The 18213-nt window shown below is 35.5% G+C and overlaps 2 protein-coding genes, 1 non-coding gene and 2 pseudogenes across 4 annotated transcripts in view; all 5 read left to right on the top strand.

Annotated features, from left to right (window-relative positions):
• Positions 1-3674, top strand: part of LOC149010247 (potassium transporter 5-like) — a 30961-nt pseudogene extending 27287 nt beyond the window's left edge. Inside the window, exons 3-9 of the transcript XR_016174545.1 lie at positions 1124-1225; positions 2177-2227; positions 2342-2606; positions 2742-2793; positions 2896-3010; positions 3105-3204; positions 3299-3674. The product of XR_016174545.1 is annotated as a potassium transporter 5-like (transcript). The remainder of the gene's footprint in view (positions 1-1123; positions 1226-2176; positions 2228-2341; positions 2607-2741; positions 2794-2895; positions 3011-3104; positions 3205-3298) is intronic.
• Positions 3675-9313: 5639 nt separating this feature from the next.
• LOC149010250 (5S ribosomal RNA) lies at positions 9314-9428 on the top strand (annotated as a pseudogene).
• Positions 9429-11468: 2040 nt separating this feature from the next.
• On the top strand, positions 11469-12182 carry LOC149010251 (uncharacterized). Its single transcript, XM_089162417.1, has one exon. It carries the CDS (start codon positions 11469-11471, stop codon positions 12180-12182), a length of 714 nt encoding a protein of 237 aa, XP_089018543.1.
• Positions 12183-13606: 1424 nt separating this feature from the next.
• LOC149010252 (potassium transporter 5-like) lies at positions 13607-17376 on the top strand. Its single transcript, XM_089163147.1, has 8 exons — positions 13607-13763; positions 14376-14562; positions 14781-15006; positions 15098-15346; positions 15459-15770; positions 15861-16028; positions 16129-16383; positions 16460-17376. The coding sequence occupies exons 2-8, from the start codon at positions 14383-14385 to the stop codon at positions 17341-17343; spliced, it is 2274 nt and encodes a 757-aa protein (XP_089019273.1). The 5' UTR covers positions 13607-13763; positions 14376-14382; the 3' UTR covers positions 17344-17376.
• Positions 17377-18016: 640 nt separating this feature from the next.
• Positions 18017-18089, top strand: TRNAK-UUU (transfer RNA lysine (anticodon UUU)). Its single transcript has one exon. It is a non-coding gene; the product is annotated as a tRNA-Lys (tRNA).
• The last annotated feature ends 124 nt before the right edge of the window (positions 18090-18213 follow it).

Raw genomic sequence — 18213 nt, forward strand, 5'->3', positions numbered from 1 at the left:
GCTGCGAAAGTGGAACCTCTTCTACCGGCTGCCATTGCTTGAAGTGAAGGTTTGTTTTCTCTCTTGTTTCATGCGATTCTGTTGTGATTCTCATCTGGGTTTCCGTTAAAAAGTATAAAACTATATGAGGACTAGTTTCTAAATCTGTCGCTGCTTGAAGCAGTACCATGTAGGCACTGCTGCCAAGGCCACCCAACCAAGACAAAATGAGAAAGAAGAAGAAACGATAGAGAAGTTTGGAATGGTGGTGCTAGTGATGGCCTGCGTGCCTGCTATGACTCCTCTAAAACCAGCCTCTCATATATTTGGAATTGGTAGACTCGGCAAAATTCCAGCTCAGGTCTGTTAAGGTCTCTTAAGTTCTTCTCAGTTCCTTAATTTTCTCTGATTTTGGTCTTTTGAGCTCTTCTCAGTTCCTTAATTTGTTTCTCATGTTTGCCTGTACCTTGGTTACAGCTTCATTCAAAGAGACCACCAAAGGGAATGCTTATGGTAAGGACTTAAGTTTCATTACCTACTTTTCTTACAGTTTGTATTATGATACTTGTGTTATAAATTCTAGTTCTAATTTTGTTCTTCTTAATTTATAGGGATTGTTGTGATGGCAATAATGTTGGTTATCCCATTATTGCTGGTCTTGATAATGCTAATGATATGGCAGACTAGTCTTTTCCTTGCCATCATCTTCATTCTAGTCTTTGGTTCCTTTGAGCTCATTTACTTCACATCAGTGTTATCCTAGTTCGATGTAGGTGGATACCTCCCTCTCAACTTCACCACAGTAATTTTCTTCGTCATGTATGTATGGCACTATGTCCAAGTGAAACGTCATGCCTTTGAAGTAGAGAATAAAGTATCAACTGAATACCTGATCGGCCTTGGCTCTGGACTAGGAATCACAAGAGTCCCTGGTGTTGGCCTGCTCTACACAGAGCTAACACAAGGCATTCCAGCCATATTTTCTCATTTCCTCACCAATCTTCCAGCATACATTCTGTTTTGGTCTTTGTCTCTATAAAGTACTTGCCAGTGAACAATGTTCCAGCAAATGAAAGGCTTCTGCTAAGGCGAGTTGGACCGAAAGAGGCAAGCTTGTTTTCTCTGGCTGAAAAGATCCAAGCAGCACTGGAGAAAAGTTCCTTCGCCAAAACTGCTCTTCTAGTCGTTGCTCTTCTTGGAACATGTATGGTCATTGGTGATGGGATCTTGACTCCCTGCATCTCAGGTGGTTCTCTCTCTCTCCCCTCTTACACTTTCTTCAAGGTAACTTGGTTGTATAATTTATCTTTTTCTTTTGTCTAGCTATCTGGGTTTTTACTGATCAGATACAGCCTCGATCAAATGAATCTTAGATGTCATCTTTCTATTTTTATGGTATCTTTAGAACCTGAGTCTTCTTTAATGCTTCACTAGAGTGGCCTTCATTGGATCATCTTTTTCTTTCATCTAGGCAGTTGCCTTTATGTTTTCATCTGTTTGGATCATAGAAAAAGCAGGGGTGGGCTGTTACCAGGGAAGGAAGATTCAAGCTCTCCAAAATCCATTCCCAACTGTGTTTTTCTTTGGAATCCAAGGAGGGCTCACTCGCTGGCTGAGAATTTGTTTGGCCATTACCAAATCCCCCACATTTTTGAGGACATGTACAAAAAGTCAGGGCAGACTTACACGGAAGCCCAAACTTGTGGGGCCCAATTTTAGCAACATCGCTCCCAGTAGCACCTGGTCCAAATATACTTTGGGGTATAGAGCAAATCTGGATGGTTGAATGAACATTTCACTCAATGGTCCAAATTTACTCTCGACTCCAAAATGAATCTGGACCTTTGACTGTTAGGAACAGTGCTGCTTCCAAGCAAAATCATAACTTTTAACCTTGTAGTTCCATTCAGAGCTTTAATGCAGTGGGTCCATTTTCCACTTGTGAGAAAATAACAAACAAAGCTCATAGATCTGTTACCATTAAAAAAACAAAGCTTATGGGTCTGAGACATTTAAGAAGGTGGAAGCAATTTTTCAAAAATTTATTGTGAACCTGTAGAAAGAATGGGCTTCCTTTGTTAAAAAAGCTCATAAAATTCGTTTCTATTTAACCCATTAGGCATGAGTAGAATCTTTCCACTTTCAAATGGTTTTTGTCCTTTTTAGTTTCTAACTTCGATATGATGACTAATTGCAGTTCTATCAGCTGTGGATGGAGAGAGGAAATTTGACTCACATCTAGAAACCGGTAAGCATAAATTTATACAACTTTTTTTACTGAAACTTTCCTGATTGTTTAAAATTTATCAATCAACAATAATAAAAGAAATTCCTAATTTATGATATTGTGTTTGTTTCTTAGATGCGGTGGTGATGATCTCTATAGCTATATTGGTGATTCTATTCTCAATTCAAAGATTTGGAATTGATAAGGTTGGTTACACATTTGCTCCGGCAATTATCTTATGGTACTTGTTCATCGGAGGTGTTGGGATCTTCAACTTGATCCGACATGACCCGTCGGTGCTAAGAGCATTCAACCCTGCTTACATATTTCGGTACTTCAATGATGAGCCAAAGCAAGCCTGGCTCTCCCTTGGAGGGGTTGTTCTCTGTATGACAGGTATGTTCATAAGATAACCATAGACCTTCCTTTTTTTATTTGTTCATGTTTTGAAGGACAGCTACTTTTTTTTTCTGAAAATTTTTTAAATGCGTCTTGTTGACTCATTTTCTCTTCCCTCTCTATGTGATGAAACAAGAACTAAAGCAATGTTTGCGGATTTGGCACAGTTCTCTGTAAAATCAATTCAGGTTTGTCCATGACAAAATAATTTAATCCCTAACAACTCAAATTCTTAGTCAAGAGGCAATCTTGTTTTCTCGGGCTCTTGATTTTTCTTTACTATTTGTCAGATTGCATTCACTGGCCTAGTGTATCCTTGTCTGCTCTGTGATTATGTTGGCCAAGCTTCTTATCTGTCCAAGTTCCCATCTCATGTGTATGATGCTTTCTACAAATCCACACCTGGTAAGCTTCCTTTTTATTTTTTTCTTACACTAAACCTTTAATCATAAAATAGCCTTTCAGAATCTGAAAATCTCTCTGTACACATGGCAAACAGAACCAGTGTATTGGGCCATGTTTGTGGTTGCTGTAATTGCATCAATCATTGCAAGTCAAGTTATGATCTCTGCAATCCTTCTGTCCTTGTATCCAACATGGTAAGGACTTAAGTTTTATTACCCGCTTTTCTTACATTTGTACTATGATACTTGTGTTATAAGTTCTAGTTCTAATTTTGTTCTTAATCTGCAGGGATTGCTGTTATGGCAGCCATGTTGGTTGCCACATCATTTCTGGTCTTGATAATGCTAATGATATGGAAGACTAGTCTTTTCCTTGTTATCATCTTACTTCTAGTCTTTGGTTTCCTTTTAGCTCATTTATTTCACATCAGCCTCATCCAAGTTTGATAAAGGCGGCTATCTTCCTCTTACCTTCGCCGCAGCATTTTTCTTCATTATGTATGTATGACACCATGTCCAGCTGAAACGCTATGCCTTTGAAGTAGGGGAGAAGGTATCAACTGAATACCTGATCGGCCTTGGCTCTTGACTAGGAATTACAAGACTCCCTGGTGTTGGGCTGCTCTACAAAAAACTAACACGAGGCACTCCAGCCATATTTTCTCATTTCCTCACCCATCTTCCAGCCATACATTCTATTTTGTTCTGTCTCTGTAAAGTACTTGCTGGTGAACGACGTCCCAGCAAATGAAAGGCTTCTGCTAAGGCGGGTTGGACCGAAAGATTACAAGATGTATAGGTGCATAGCAAGATATGGATACAAGGACAGAAGGATTGGCATACACTGGTGTTGAATCTTCCAAGATAGCAGATCAGACCAAGCTAGATTGTTATGATCCGAACTGGTTGGATGTTTGCTGGCTTGCAAGTAATCTGAAGAAGATCGGTATAAATGGAGCCGATCTACTTGATTGGCGATCCATCTCTGACGATCAAGTTAGTTGAATGTTGGATGAAAGAGAATCAGAGTTCCAGGGAACCTTAAGTTTGAAAGAGTAGAAATGTTGCAGGCTGGTTTGTATAAAATGAAGTGTCTTACCTGTGCATTCTTCTTTCTTGTATTCATAGACATTGGAACCTGCCTTGGTTATCTCGTTCTCATTTTCTGGTCTGATTTCATCTGAGCATGATATGTAACCCAATACTGATAACCGATTGGACTTACTGCATAATTGGACCCTGTCTTGGTTTCATTTGTGTTCTCATTTGATGCTTTGTATAAATGCTACCTGACCTGATACAAACCGGTAGATGGGTAATTTTACCCATAACAACATGTTTACCAGCATCTTGGTTACTGCCCAATCCAACAATCACTTGCACTTGGGCGTTCCCATAATCTGAGCTCATTACACTCCCAATGTCCCAACAATCATACAATGCTCATATTTATTTCACTCAAATCATTACCTATAACAGGAAGGAAATACTGGTCATTGAATATTATACGACATATGTGTTCAAGCCTCAAAGGGTTTTCTTTCAAAACTGAGTATTTAAAAGTTTGACTTCCAACTTTTATAAGTGCCTCTTCATTAACTTGTATCTTCATTTTTGATTGTTTAGTACATCATTTATTTGTTGGAGATGGATGTACAACCATGAAGAAGAGCAGGAAGGAGCAAGACGCTTAAAATAAAAGAATTTTATGTGATCCAGTAAAATTGTCTCTATGCATTCAAGAGAACAAGAGATTCTATTGAAAACCTCTCTATACCACTTCCAATCTTACAAAATGATACCCTTTATTTGCTTATCTTGAGTTTTCCACGGATGCAATATTTATAGGAAAAATTAATACCCTAATCCTTATATAATTAGAAATCTCTCCTAAAGAACACGGAAATTACATGTTCACTAGTTCCAACTTCCAAATCCTCTGCTATTTTCCAGGTCCAAGTTTTGGCAAACCTAGAATTCACCCAACTGACCATTCCAAATTAACTTTAGGTTTTGGAGTTCAAGTAGGTGATTTGTATCTTGTGAAGGGTTTCATGGATATATCTTGTTGGATCAGGCAGTATAAGTGTGACATGCCATCTTCTCCATCATAAAGCATTCCTGTAAGAGATATATCCTTGTTGAAGTCATGAAAATTAGACTGGATTAGGGTGATACAGCTTTGAAAATAGAAAGTTTAGGGGTGTGTTTTCATTTTATCCCATTTGGACATCGGTCATATAAAAAATTCAATTTGAATTCTAACAGTCCCATGTATTAAAAAAATTCAATTTGAATTCTATTATCTTTTGACACAATAGAAAGGTTTTTTTTTTTTTGGGAAATGGCTTTGCTTTTTTTTACTTTTTCTTGAACAGGAAACTTGAATTGATATGATTTTGCATCTCTTCTTGACATCATTTTGTAATCATAATGACATCAAGTGGAAGATTCTCTTCTAAATTGGACATTTCAGTTAGAATTTTTTCTTCTTCTTTCAGTTAAGCATTTTTTTTTTGGAATCACACAATGTGACTTGTTTAATTGGCTTGCATATGTATAAGTTAATAATTGTATGAACTCTTAACTCTTTAATACAATTTATCAAAAACAAAAAACGAGCACTATTTTACCCAAAAAGCAAAAAAAAAAAAAAAAAAAAAAAAGAAGAAGAGGACACTATAATGCAATTTATCCAAAAAAAAATGAAGCTCTTTAATGTAATGAATTTTCTATATACCAAATCTAAATTCTCTCAAATTTCTCCGTAATCACGTAGCCGAACATGTGATATATATAAACTCCAATCAATTAAACGGGTCAATCCATCAGCTTGGGAATGAAAATGGCGATTAACAGTGAGCGAATTGCGAGTATTGTGAATGAAGAAAAAGCATGAAGAGAAAAAAGAAACAACAGAAATACGGATTTCACCTGTAAAACAACGGGAATACAGGTTCCTTAAACAACAATATTATACTACTATTATAAAAACATGAATTCAAGAGAAATTATTATATTTCTATTTTCTTAAAAGTCATTAACCATTTTATTGCGTACAATAATAAATAGTATTCAAAACTTTACTTTGCCTCCCAATTTAATAATAATCAACAATTATTGTAATTCCATTTTCTAGTAATACATGATTACTTCATTTTATTTCTTTTGTGTTAATTAATTTTTGTAATACCTAATTGTTCTTTTCATTTCTTATCATTTTGTTTAATTTACTAACTAATTATTCTCTCCCCTCCTCCCAATTAAAGGAGATAAAATAAGGAATGAGAAAAATATAAATACATAATTTTTTAAATAAAATTAAAATATCAATAAACACTAAAAATTCCTTTTATTAGATTAATCTAATACCACAACAATTCCAATACAACTTTACTACGTAATTGTAAAATTGTTAATTTATTCAGCTAATTCTAATATAGTAATATTTCAAAATTATAGTTCATAATAAAATGAACATGTCAAGAACCACTTAATATAGTAATATGTGTATTGAAATATATGAAATTTTGTAAGTGAAGGATTAAAAATAAAAATTTACCGAAAATTTTGTTCTTGTAGGTAATGTTATTTCAATTGCCTCCAGTATATCAGACTTGTTCTTAAAAAAAAAGATAAATTGAAAACCATTGTGTTATAATATAACTAAATATATAGAATAACAATAGATACAGGCATTCCAATTATCAATATGAATTTTGTATGATTATTTATTATCTTCAATCATGCATAATGTATTTTTAAATAAAAGAAGAGAATTTCAAAGGCACCTCAAGACAAATTAGCAAGAAACACAAATACCTCAAAAATATCAAATTGACACATACACCCTAAAATGAACACTACAATTTTAAACATTTCTTTGTGATCACTTAGTTCATTTGTACTTACTTACTACTTCACATAGTTCGAAATATTATTTGCTTTCATAATACTTCTAACAACCTATGAAAATTACTTGGGATGCATTTATCTGGTTGAGGGCGGCTGACCCAACCTAATTTTGACAAATTTTAAAAAATGTTTAAACTTTATGGACAGAATATTATAAGATCTATTAGTAATTTTGTGCATAAATCTGAAAACTAATTAATTACCATTTGTTTTAGAAATTAATTAGCATGCCATATATGTGAAATTTACTAGTACATATAAACATGGTGAGCTAAAACAAACCCCTTCACCCGGGAAAGAAAAAGAAAAAATTTGAAACCAACCCAAAACCAAATTGATGATATATAGTATATTATTTACCTAGTCATACCAAACTCATTTCTTGTTATATAATATATTATATCTTGTAAGTAACCAAACGTTTATTGTTTATTATACGCAACATATTACCATAATTGATCATTCATAAATATGTCACAAATATTAGAACAAATATATGACACCCACTATATTTCAGGATTAAGATCCATTCCGTCATTGGAATCTATCGTCCATGATTGTCTCTCCGACATCTTTGGGAAACTCCATGTTTGTTTTCTAGGGTTTCGATATCCTTCATAGCCGTCGCTGTGGTGCTGTTGAAGATGATTGAAAACATAATATCAAGGGTGATTCCAAGGTGTGGAAGACGTTCAATGAGAGTTTCAGTGAAATCCAGTTGGTGCTGGATTAGAATCGTGTTTTGATTCAACAAGTTTATGAGAATCACCAGTCCAAGACCTAGATAATCTTGCCAAGAACTAACAATCTCTAGCACTGAATTAACTCTGAAGGTGAAGTGAGATCTTGTTGTGGTTACTAACACCACTGTCGCTCAACACTGGACTTGCTGGAGTAACACTATCATTTCTCTTCGTAGAAGATAGGTTGGAGAGAGAGAGGTTGGGGTATTTTTATAATTTCTTTGTCCAAAAGGCAATTATGTAATTTTAATTTCAATGTTTGAATGACTTAACAAGCTAAGGGTATTTAGGTAATTTTTTATTTAACAATAAGTTTAATTGTGGATAACTTATAATTATGCATGTCGGTGTCAATTAATTTTGAAGTTAATAGTGGGTGGTCATTAGTTTCACCTCAAATATAATGGGTGCCATGTAATTATTTGCTCTAAATATAAATATAAACTTTGCCAAAGAGAGCCTAATTAAAGTTTTGAAAATTAAATGATTAAAATATTCTTATGTAAGGTATTATGACCAAATTACCCCTATCATTGTCACTTTCCTTTAGGTAGGTGAAGGGAGTCCCACTAATTCCATAATGTAATTTCATGTACCAATAATATCATGGGAATTTCTTGAGTTTTTCTCATCTATGTTGCTTTGTTTTTGGGACTCAAGGGGAGCTGATCTTTCATAACTCCTTATTAGAACTTTTAAGGATTTACCTTAGTGAACGGAAGAGGTTGATGTTACAATTGAACTCCCCCCCCCCTCACTCCCTCGGAACTAAGATTAGCACAAGGCAGTTTATGCACATCTTCACTACTCCTCTTTAACCTTCTATGTAGAGGTGTTAGTTTTTTGCGAGTGAGCCACCCCTTGAGGTTAGTGATGTTATGAACTTGCGAGTTCATGATGTCAAGAAAGGGTTTTAAATCACAACTAGGGTTAGGCCGTTAGGGTTTGATGATGGGGTTAGGCTAATTGAGTGTAATGAGGTTTTGGTGATGTGTTGGAGGTCGAGTATTACAGAAATTGTAAGGGTACAATATAAGAATTTGGTTCCCCGGCTTCAGGAAAAGGAAGATTGATGAGATCTAGGGTTTAGAATGAGAGTTTAGGGCTGAAATCTGGGTTATGTCTCTTGAGGGAGGTCAGGAATGTGCTTTCCAAGTTTGAGACAAAATTGATGGTTTCTTTAATCTAAGTAAAATTTTAGGGTTTTAGGAAAGTAACCAATATGCAAAGTTTAGGGTTTTTATGGATGGAAAGACTAAGTTTTGGATCGAGATCTCCTATGAACAAGGAAGTATTCGATCCAGATTTTGTGAAATTGTTGAACACAACTAACAAGACGTTCACTCTGCGAAAATCATAGTTACAGAAAAATAAGCGTTTATGGTACATAGAAAGTAAAAAACGCGTAAATTAAGAACAAACAAAGATGACCTATTCCTTCTGCAACTCAAATAACAAAAAGAAGACCCAGAGAATCACACGACAAAATCTAGAACCGCGTCTCAATCATCCCAGTCAAATCTGGGTCTTTCACTTTGTAGAACACTTTCTAATATAACTTGATCAAGTAAGACCCAAACCAACATTTTGACAGATCATATGAACATCAGAAGACTTCCATTCCAAATTTGCAGGCGACCAACCGTAGCAATTCTCATATTGCACTAATGCACCGGATACCATCAGAACTCCGAAGTTAAGCGTGCTTGGGCGAGAGTAGTACTAGGATGGGTGACCTCCTGGGAAGTCCTCGTGTTGCACTCCTTTTTAAATTTACCAAAAAAAAAAAAAAAAAACCGTAGCAATTCTCATTTTCATATTAATTGAAGATCACACTACCTCTGCTCGCAATTGTGGCAATTCTCATTTCTATATTAACTGAAAATCACATTTTTATTTATATACTTTATATCATGGGCAGCAATCTCTCCTTCCATTCCAAGAGCATCCTATTATATGTAAGAATCAATTTGATTGCTTACCTTCTATTGTAATATTGTCTTTCCTTTTCATTCATATTTATTTTCTTGTAGTTTGATATTTCTATGTTAGAAAATATATTGTAATCTCTTTACTTCCATTATAAATAGAGAAAATGCACACACTATAGTGCAATGGGATTCCTGATTCAAGTCAATAAGAATAACACTCTCTCTCACCCCCCCCCCAATCCACATCTCCTCTCACCATTTCTCTCTTCTCTTTGATCAATAAGAAAGATGGATCCAAACTATTGGATTTTCGTGCTGATCCTCCTTGCAACGGTGTTTGTGCTCGTCTTAAGCAAATACCTCTGCGACTCTAGCTCTTCCTCCACCTCCGGCGATCGCAACGAGGGTACTGAGGATGCCTAGTATCTTGGTTCAATGAGAAGATAATGGTTGTTTAGTATGTCGATATGATTAGTTTTATGAATAAAATTTTTCAAAGTGATGATAAAGTCAATTTTTTGATTGGTTTTGTTAACCTCAAATAGATTTTGATTAGTTTGATTAACTCAAACATTAAGTGTATATTTTTGTAAGAGAAAATCTAAAAGTACCTGGTTAAAGTGCTTGTTATACTTAAATAAATAAAATGAAAGTTAGTAAGTGTTGTTAGAGATATTTTTGAATTATCGGTTTCCTTAATAGCTGTGTGTTTTCTTTTATTTCTATGGAGGGTTATGTAATGGTCCATGCTTTACCCAGGAAAGCCCTATCCATTCCATTACAACCAGGATAGTTTGCTGGAACCTTCTTCTGTTTGCTTGCTTTTCTAAATGAATTAAGATTACCATAAAAAATAAAAAATTCACATAATACATTATCTTCCAATTTTTCCAAATCTTTAGATCAGTTGTAGGTCTTCCTTGAATCAAAGTGGGTACTCCACATTTTGATGGGATCCCTGAGGATTTTCACTATAAAAGTTGCTGCAAAAATTTTTCTTTCTAAGTCTAACAGGAGCACTTGCAATATTATAGCCTAAAATCATGAAAAGTTGTCAAAATAACAAAAATGTTGGTGAAGTTAGTAGAAATTGAAAGTCATTTTAAAATTCGAGAAAATATCACTTTTTTCTTATGAGAAAAAAGACTACATTAATAACATATGAAAAGCAAAAAGTATGGGCCTCCATAATTTTCTATATTGGGAAAATAAGAAAGTGAATTTCCTACCTATTTCATAAAGTTCATAAATCAGATTCACACCGCCAAGAAGAAATTTTGATTTTTTTTAATCAAATAATTTTGTTTTCTCAAAATGCAGCAACTATGGGTAGAACTTTTAATTATCTTTAAAAAATTAATTTTTCTCGAAAAATTAGCAAAACCGCTATCTAAATTCAAATTTGAATCCTACAGAAAATTAGAGAAGATATCCGAATTCGAATCTAGAACTTTATCGGATATTCGATTAACTATCCGATTATTGATTGGTGATTATTTTTTAAAAATTTTTGATTTTCGCTTTATAATTTCTTGTTACTGTTACTGATTACGGATTCTGAATCCAATTATTAGCCTTTTTTTTTTTTTGAGAAAAGTGTTTAATACTTTATTTTAACTGGATAATTTTTTATTTTCGATTATCTAATTACCGATTACCAGTTTCCTATCTGATTATCATCCATTTTTAGAGAAAAAAATGTTGAATACTTTCCTCCACCCGGATAATTTTTTATCCGAATATGATCCGACCCGATAAGCAATTATTCAAATTCAATTGTATTCACACGAATTTTTGCAGTGCACTGTCGCAAACGTGACACGTGTCATATGAAAACGGCAACCGTCAGAGGAACTTGGCTCAGTCCAACATGGGTGCTTTGTTGCTTGTGATGGAGATCGAAACAAGGGTCGAGATTTGGACTGCAATATTACGCATCAATGGCTTCCATCGAGAACCGTTTGCAGGTCTTCAAGAAGAACTTGATTGGCTACAAACACATTTCTTAGGCAATTCTCTAATGTCTCAGGTTCGTCGTTTCAGTCTGACTGCCACCATTTACCGCATCTGGGAAGCTCGGAACCGTGTTGTTTTTAGTAATGATGTGATTCGTGGCCGCGTTACTTTGAGACGTATCATAGCCGACACTCGGAATCGTTATCGTCGAGAAACCCGTCAGGTCATGGACACGGCAGGGCACTGTCTCTTCTTCGACTCATGGAATATAAACATGAATTATTTTCACCCTCAAGAACGTTCTCTTGTTTGGGAAAGACCTCGGGAGGGCTGGATTGCTATCAATTGCGATGGGTCAGTACGTGCTAATCAAGGTGGCTACGGCGCGATCGGCCGTGACTCAGATGGGAAAGTTCTTTTTGCCGAAGCAGGAGGCTGTCTAGACAACAACGTTCTTAGGATGGAACTTCAAGCTATTATTCGTGGATTACAAACTGCAATCTATAAAGGTTTCCAGTCCATTGAGGTTCGAAGTGATTCTTCACAGGCTATAACTCAAGCTACAACTCCAGACGTCGCGCTCTGGTGTGTTCGTGACCTTCTGGAAACCATCTGGGATCTCCAGTGAGATTTTACCAATTGCACATTTGTCCACAATTTACGTGAAGTTAATGGGGCTGCAGACTTCTTGGCTAACCATGTCGAAGGAGTTGGCGAGATATCTATGACTGTAACTAACTTGCCAAACCGTCTGAGTGACATTGTCCACTCAGACAGGTGCGGCCATATCTACTACCGTATGTAATCTGTAATTTCTTTTATCTACTAATATAATACTATGCGCCTTTATTCCAAAAAAAAAAAATAAGTGGTTCAAAACAAAAACAAATTTTTTGAAGAACGATCAAGATCAAAATCTTGACCCTCGTTTCGATCACTATTGCATCCAGCAGATCCAAGTAATTTGGTGAGACAAATAAGAGAAACCGTGTGTTGACAGCGTCTAGCTCACGTTTGAATCCTCATTTCTCTCCATGATTACCCAGTTTAAACCCTTAATAAATTTGTATATATTTTTGTTAGTTCTGAAAGCTGGCTTATTAATTTCATTTTTCTAATTTGTTACAGGGCTGTATATAATTTTAGTAGTTTTGAAGCTGGCGCCTCTTAAGTTCTTGAGTATGAATTTTGAAGCTCATACTATTATTTGGTGCAAGATATTTAACTTGTAATTATTTTGATGTCTGTCGCAGTTCTGTTTGAATCTGGTTTACCAGTTGTTTTACTTTTAAGTTAATTTGTAATTACCATTATTGAATTTTTTTCAATGTCATTTCAGTTTCTCCAGTGGTTTTATGCCTACTTTTGATTTGGCCAGTTTAGTATAGCGTCTGACACTACAATCCTTATCTATAGCTGTCATTCTCATTCTCATTCTCATTATTGTTTTCAAAATAGACAATAAATCATTATATCGATTTTAATATATGCCTTTTAAGATTATAATGCAAATTGGAAATATAATTGCATAATTAATATTCTTTTTAGGATAACATATTGTTTCTCTTTACATTGATTACCTTATAGGTTGCGTTTGTTTGCTGGAATAAAGGTGGAGTGGAAAAATTCTTGAAAGAATTATAGATTTTTTAGTTTTCCTTTAAATCTTAAAATTATATATTATTTGATTGTTTGAAATGGGACCACAAATAAAAAATAATAAAATATTAAAAAAAAATTATAAAACTTTTTGATTTGTGGTCACCAACTGTTAGAGACGATCCAGTCTTCCAGACTCATAGGATATTTGTTTTTTCCGAAAAGGTAGAATAGCAAAGACATATTCATCATTTTCTCCAACAACACAGAAGAATATACGTGGTCCCCACACGGTCACACGTAATAGACGCGATTAATTTCTGCGCGGAAATGAATGAATGGAAAGAAATCCTAAAATCTTGGATCTTTTTATTTTTGGTAAATATATTCAGGCATAATTACGTTACGTAATTCACCAGTCTCGCTCTCTCTCTCTCTGTGCTCTTTCAGTTCCAAAGCAAAACTCGGATTCTATTCTCTCTTCTACCTACTACTACGAAGACGAGACAAGCAGAAGCAGTAGATTGAAGAAGAAGAAGAAGAGTTTCCTTCATCATACCTGCAACTCTAGTTTCCTCCATTATACCTGCAACTCTACTGAAGATAATCTGTAAGCTCTCTCTTCTTGTTATCAAATTCTTATATAATCTGTTGTCGTTCATAGGATTATATTATTCCATGGATCCCAACGATAGAACAGACGGATGCATGCATGGAATAATCTACTGTTGAGATCAGTTAAAATACTTAACCTTTCTTTTATTTTCTTGCAGTGAACTTATTCTGTGTAGGGTTTAAGGGAAAACCCGTCTAAGTTACTTTCTTTTGTTTTTGCTTCTTTTGCCTTTTTACATATTTCTATTCATTTGTTGGAGTCTAGGCACAGGAGCTTACCCCCCAAACCCCCACCTTGAACATTTCTTTCTCTTGTCTCTGTGCAATCATATTAGTAGCCTTCAACTATGAAGTGGTATGCAATTACATAGTTATTGTAATCATAAGTGACTTTATAAAACAAGGTGGGTTTATGATATAGTTTTTATTTACTGAATGGATCAGATCATGATATTAAGGTTTGAACTCCACTTCTATGACGAGGCTTTTTAAGTTTGCCAGTTTCTGATTTAGATTTCAGGCTTTTATTCTTTTTTGTTTATTTTTATTTTTTTTGTGGGGGGATTAAAAAGGGGAACTGACATGTATGTTTTGTATGTTGTAACAGTAATCCAATGGAGAATAATGCAGAGATAGATGAAATTGAAGAAAAAATTGAACAAGAAGAACAACCAGAAAGAGACAAGATACTTGAGGGGAAGAAGCTCTCATGGGTAAAGATTTTGCACTCTGATTCGTTTGACATGGAGAGTGGTAAGATTCCAATGGAGGACCTTAACCGTGGAGCATCTAAGGTATGTTTCATTTGGATGTGCCACTTCCACCCTTGCCCCTCTTTGGCAATGTTTCAGAATTGTTAATTACCCATGATGGCCTTCTTGAATTACTGTTTCAAAAAAGTTTCCATGTTATGTTTTGATCTTTCATTCCATTCTTCATATAAGACCTTGAAGAATTCAGATGATGATGTTGGAGTTCCACTACATCATGAAATTGCTTGGGTAAATTGCAGGCTATGGATTGGAAAACCACAATGAAGCTTGCATTCCAGTGTATTGGAGTAGTCTATGGTGACATTGGCACCTCACCACTATATGTGCTTCCTGGTATTTTTCCCAACGGAATTGCTCATAGTGATGATCTCTTGGGGGTGGTGTCTTTAATCATTTACTCAATTACCTTAATCACTTTGATCAAGTATGTCTTCATTGTTTTAGCTGCCAATGACAACGGTGATGGTAAGCCTTCTACTTACCTTTAAATTACTTAATAAAGATAACTGAAAGTTGAGTGTTTAAAGATCTTGTGTTGGACATTTTCCATTTGCAGGAGGAACATTTGCTATGTATTCTCTTATATGTCGCTATGCAAAGGTAGGCTTGATACCAACTCAACAGGCTGAGGATAAAGATGTATCAAATTACAGGCTTCAATTACCAAACCGCCGAATGCTTCGGGCTTCTATTGTCAAGTCCTTCCTCGAAAGTAGTAGAATTGCAAAGTATTTTCTGTTGTTCTTGACTATGCTTGGGACATCCATGATTCTTGGGGATGGGATACTTACTCCATGCATTTCAGGTAAAGAATTAGTCCAAATTAGTTATTGTGAGCTAAAATTCATTTAAATTGATGTAGTAGGCACCATGATCTTATGTGATTTCATAATCACTCTTTTTTGTACGTTTTCCAGTATTATCAGCAGTATCGGGTATCAGGGAAGCTACAAGTTCACTCAAGGATGACACAATAATGTGGATATCTGTAGTGATCCTAATACTACTGTTCCAAGTTCAGAGATTTGGAACTGACAAAGTTGGGTACACTTTTGCACCGGTTCTTACCATTTGGTTCCTATTTATCGGTTCTATTGGTCTCTACAACTTCCTGAGACATGATCCAAGTATAGTGAAGGCTATTTACCCAATGTACATAGTGAAATATTTTCAAAGAAATAAGAAAAATGCATGGATTTCACTTGGGGGAGTCATGCTATGCCTGACAGGTTTGCACTTATCATCAAATTTAAATAGAATCTGTTCTCTCTGGCTTTTTATAATTGCTTATTTTTGTCTCTTTGATCCACCTTAAACAGGGTCAGAAGCTTTGTTTGCAGATCTGGGTCATTTTAATGTTCGCTCAATCCGAATCAGTACTTGTTCTATTGTTTATCCCTCAGTTATTTTGGCCTATATAGGCCAAACTGCCTATCTAAGGAAACACCCAAATGATGTATCATCAGCATTTTACAAATCAGTTCCAAGTAATTCTTCTTCTCCCTTTCTAATTTTTTTTTTTTTTTACTTGAGCAATAAGACTCCTCTTTGTTAACTAATATATCTTCTATCTTGACTATGTTGCAGAACCTATTTACTGGCCAATGTTTGTAGTAGCAGTGATGGCAGCTGTTATTGCTAGCCAGTCTTTGATCTCTGCCGCCTTCTCTATAGTCCAGCAATCTCTTGCACTTGGGTGTTTCCCACGTGTGAAAGTTGTCCACACATCTTCTAAGTATGAAGGCCAAGTATATGTACCTGAGATCAACAACCTACTCATGTTAGCTTGTGTTGGTGTTACACTTGGATTCAAGAATACCATCACGATTGGGAATGCTTATGGTACTTACTCTGATCTTGTAGGTAACACTTGTATAAATCTATAATTGGTGTTTGTTAATTGTTTCTTTTGATGTAGGGATTGCTGTGGCATTTGTGATGTCCCTCACATCTTCACTTCTTATCCTTGTGATGATCATGATATGGAAGACAAATTTTGCATTGATTGTCCTCTATGCCTCAACCATTGGCCTTCTTGAGCTAGCCTTCTTGAGCTCAGTTCTTTACAAATTCGTTGAGGGCGGGTACCTTCCATTAGCCTTTTCTGCAATTGTCACGTTTGTTATGTTTGTTTGGAACTACGTATACCGCAAGAAGTACATGTTTGAGTTAGAAAACAAAGTTTCAAAGGAGAAACTGAAGGAGATAGCTAGCAATTCAAACGTTCAACGAGTACCAGGAATAGCCCTATTCTACTCAGAGCTTGTCCAAGGCATTTCCCCAATCTTCACTCATTACGTTGCCAATGTCCCAGCAATTCATACAGTACTTGTATTTGTTTCGATCAAGTCATTGGCTATAAGCAAGGTTCCAGCTGAGGAGCGTTTCTTGTTTCAAAGAGTTGAGCCTAAAGAATTATATATCTTCCGATGTGTAGTGAGGTATGGATACAGGGATGTGGAGAGGGAACGAGAATCATTTGAAGATATATTGGTGAACAGGTTGAAGGACTTCATTAGGGAGGGTATCGTCGAAGGATTGTCTGAGAATGGGGGAGTTACAAGGACCATGGATGTTGTAGATGAAGAGGTTCAATTGGTGGATGATGAACGCAAGAAGGGAGGGGTAATCTATATGTTTGGTGAGAATGAGGTGGTGGCTTCCAAGGAATCTAGTTTAGGGAAAAAGTTTATTATAGATTATGCTTACAATGGGTTGATCAAATGCTTGAGGAAACAAGATGAAGTCTTTGCTATTCCTCGCAAGCGGTTGTTGAAGGTGGGAATGACTTGTGAACTGTAGAGTAGTTTTTGTGGTGTTTTAGTACACAACTGTATGTCACTCGTATTTTATTTTTTGGTCTCAACCAACTCTTAATTTCAGTGAACTGTTGTGTTTAAGTATTTGATTAGATTTACAAACATTCCTTCAGAGGTCATAGAACAGCTCTGTGTTGGCCGAGATTATTTGTTTATTATTCACAAACTTTGCTCAAAACTTAGGCACAACAACTAAGCTGACTTGGATACCCAAAACCACACTTAAATAGGTAGGCCCTTGGATTGGTTGCTTCTAAAAGTTTGGGAACCCAATTTATTTATATGACCCATCCATCGGTTATAGGACTTCTCTTCCAATACTTTCGAGTTTCAGCCACTAAATCTTCTATCATTAGCCTTGCAAGACAGAATTGTAGATTTTTTTTTTCTTCTTTCATTTGATTAAACATATAATTCATTGAAAATTATAAACGAGTATATCATATAACTTTTATGGTTGACTTGGCTAGTTCGACCATTCTGGCATTTTTTTTTTGAGGATGGTAGTTATGGTGGGACTATGGGAGATAATATAATAAATTTAGGAGAAAAGAATAGCTAACAAATTAATAGTTGTGGATGTGCTTCGGGTATAATTTCAAATTTTATTAAATATTATTATACAAGATCTCTAAATCAGATATTAACATATATCAGCCGTCTTAGCTCAGCTGGTAGAGCGCATGGCTTTTAACCATGTGGTCGTGGGTTCGATTCCCACAGACGGCGGCTGATTTTGTTTTTTTTTTTGTTGAATCCTTAACTATTAGTTGGTTGGTTCTGTCCTAATTCAACCTTATTTTGGGGCAAGAAGTTAAGTCAAGACCCTGGCCAGTTTATTGAACTCAACCAA

Source organism: Hakea prostrata, chromosome 7 (assembly GCF_041222555.1).
Source record: "Hakea prostrata isolate BN-2017 chromosome 7, UWA_Hpros_2, whole genome shotgun sequence".
Classification (NCBI taxonomy): Eukaryota; Viridiplantae; Streptophyta; class Magnoliopsida; order Proteales; family Proteaceae; genus Hakea; species Hakea prostrata.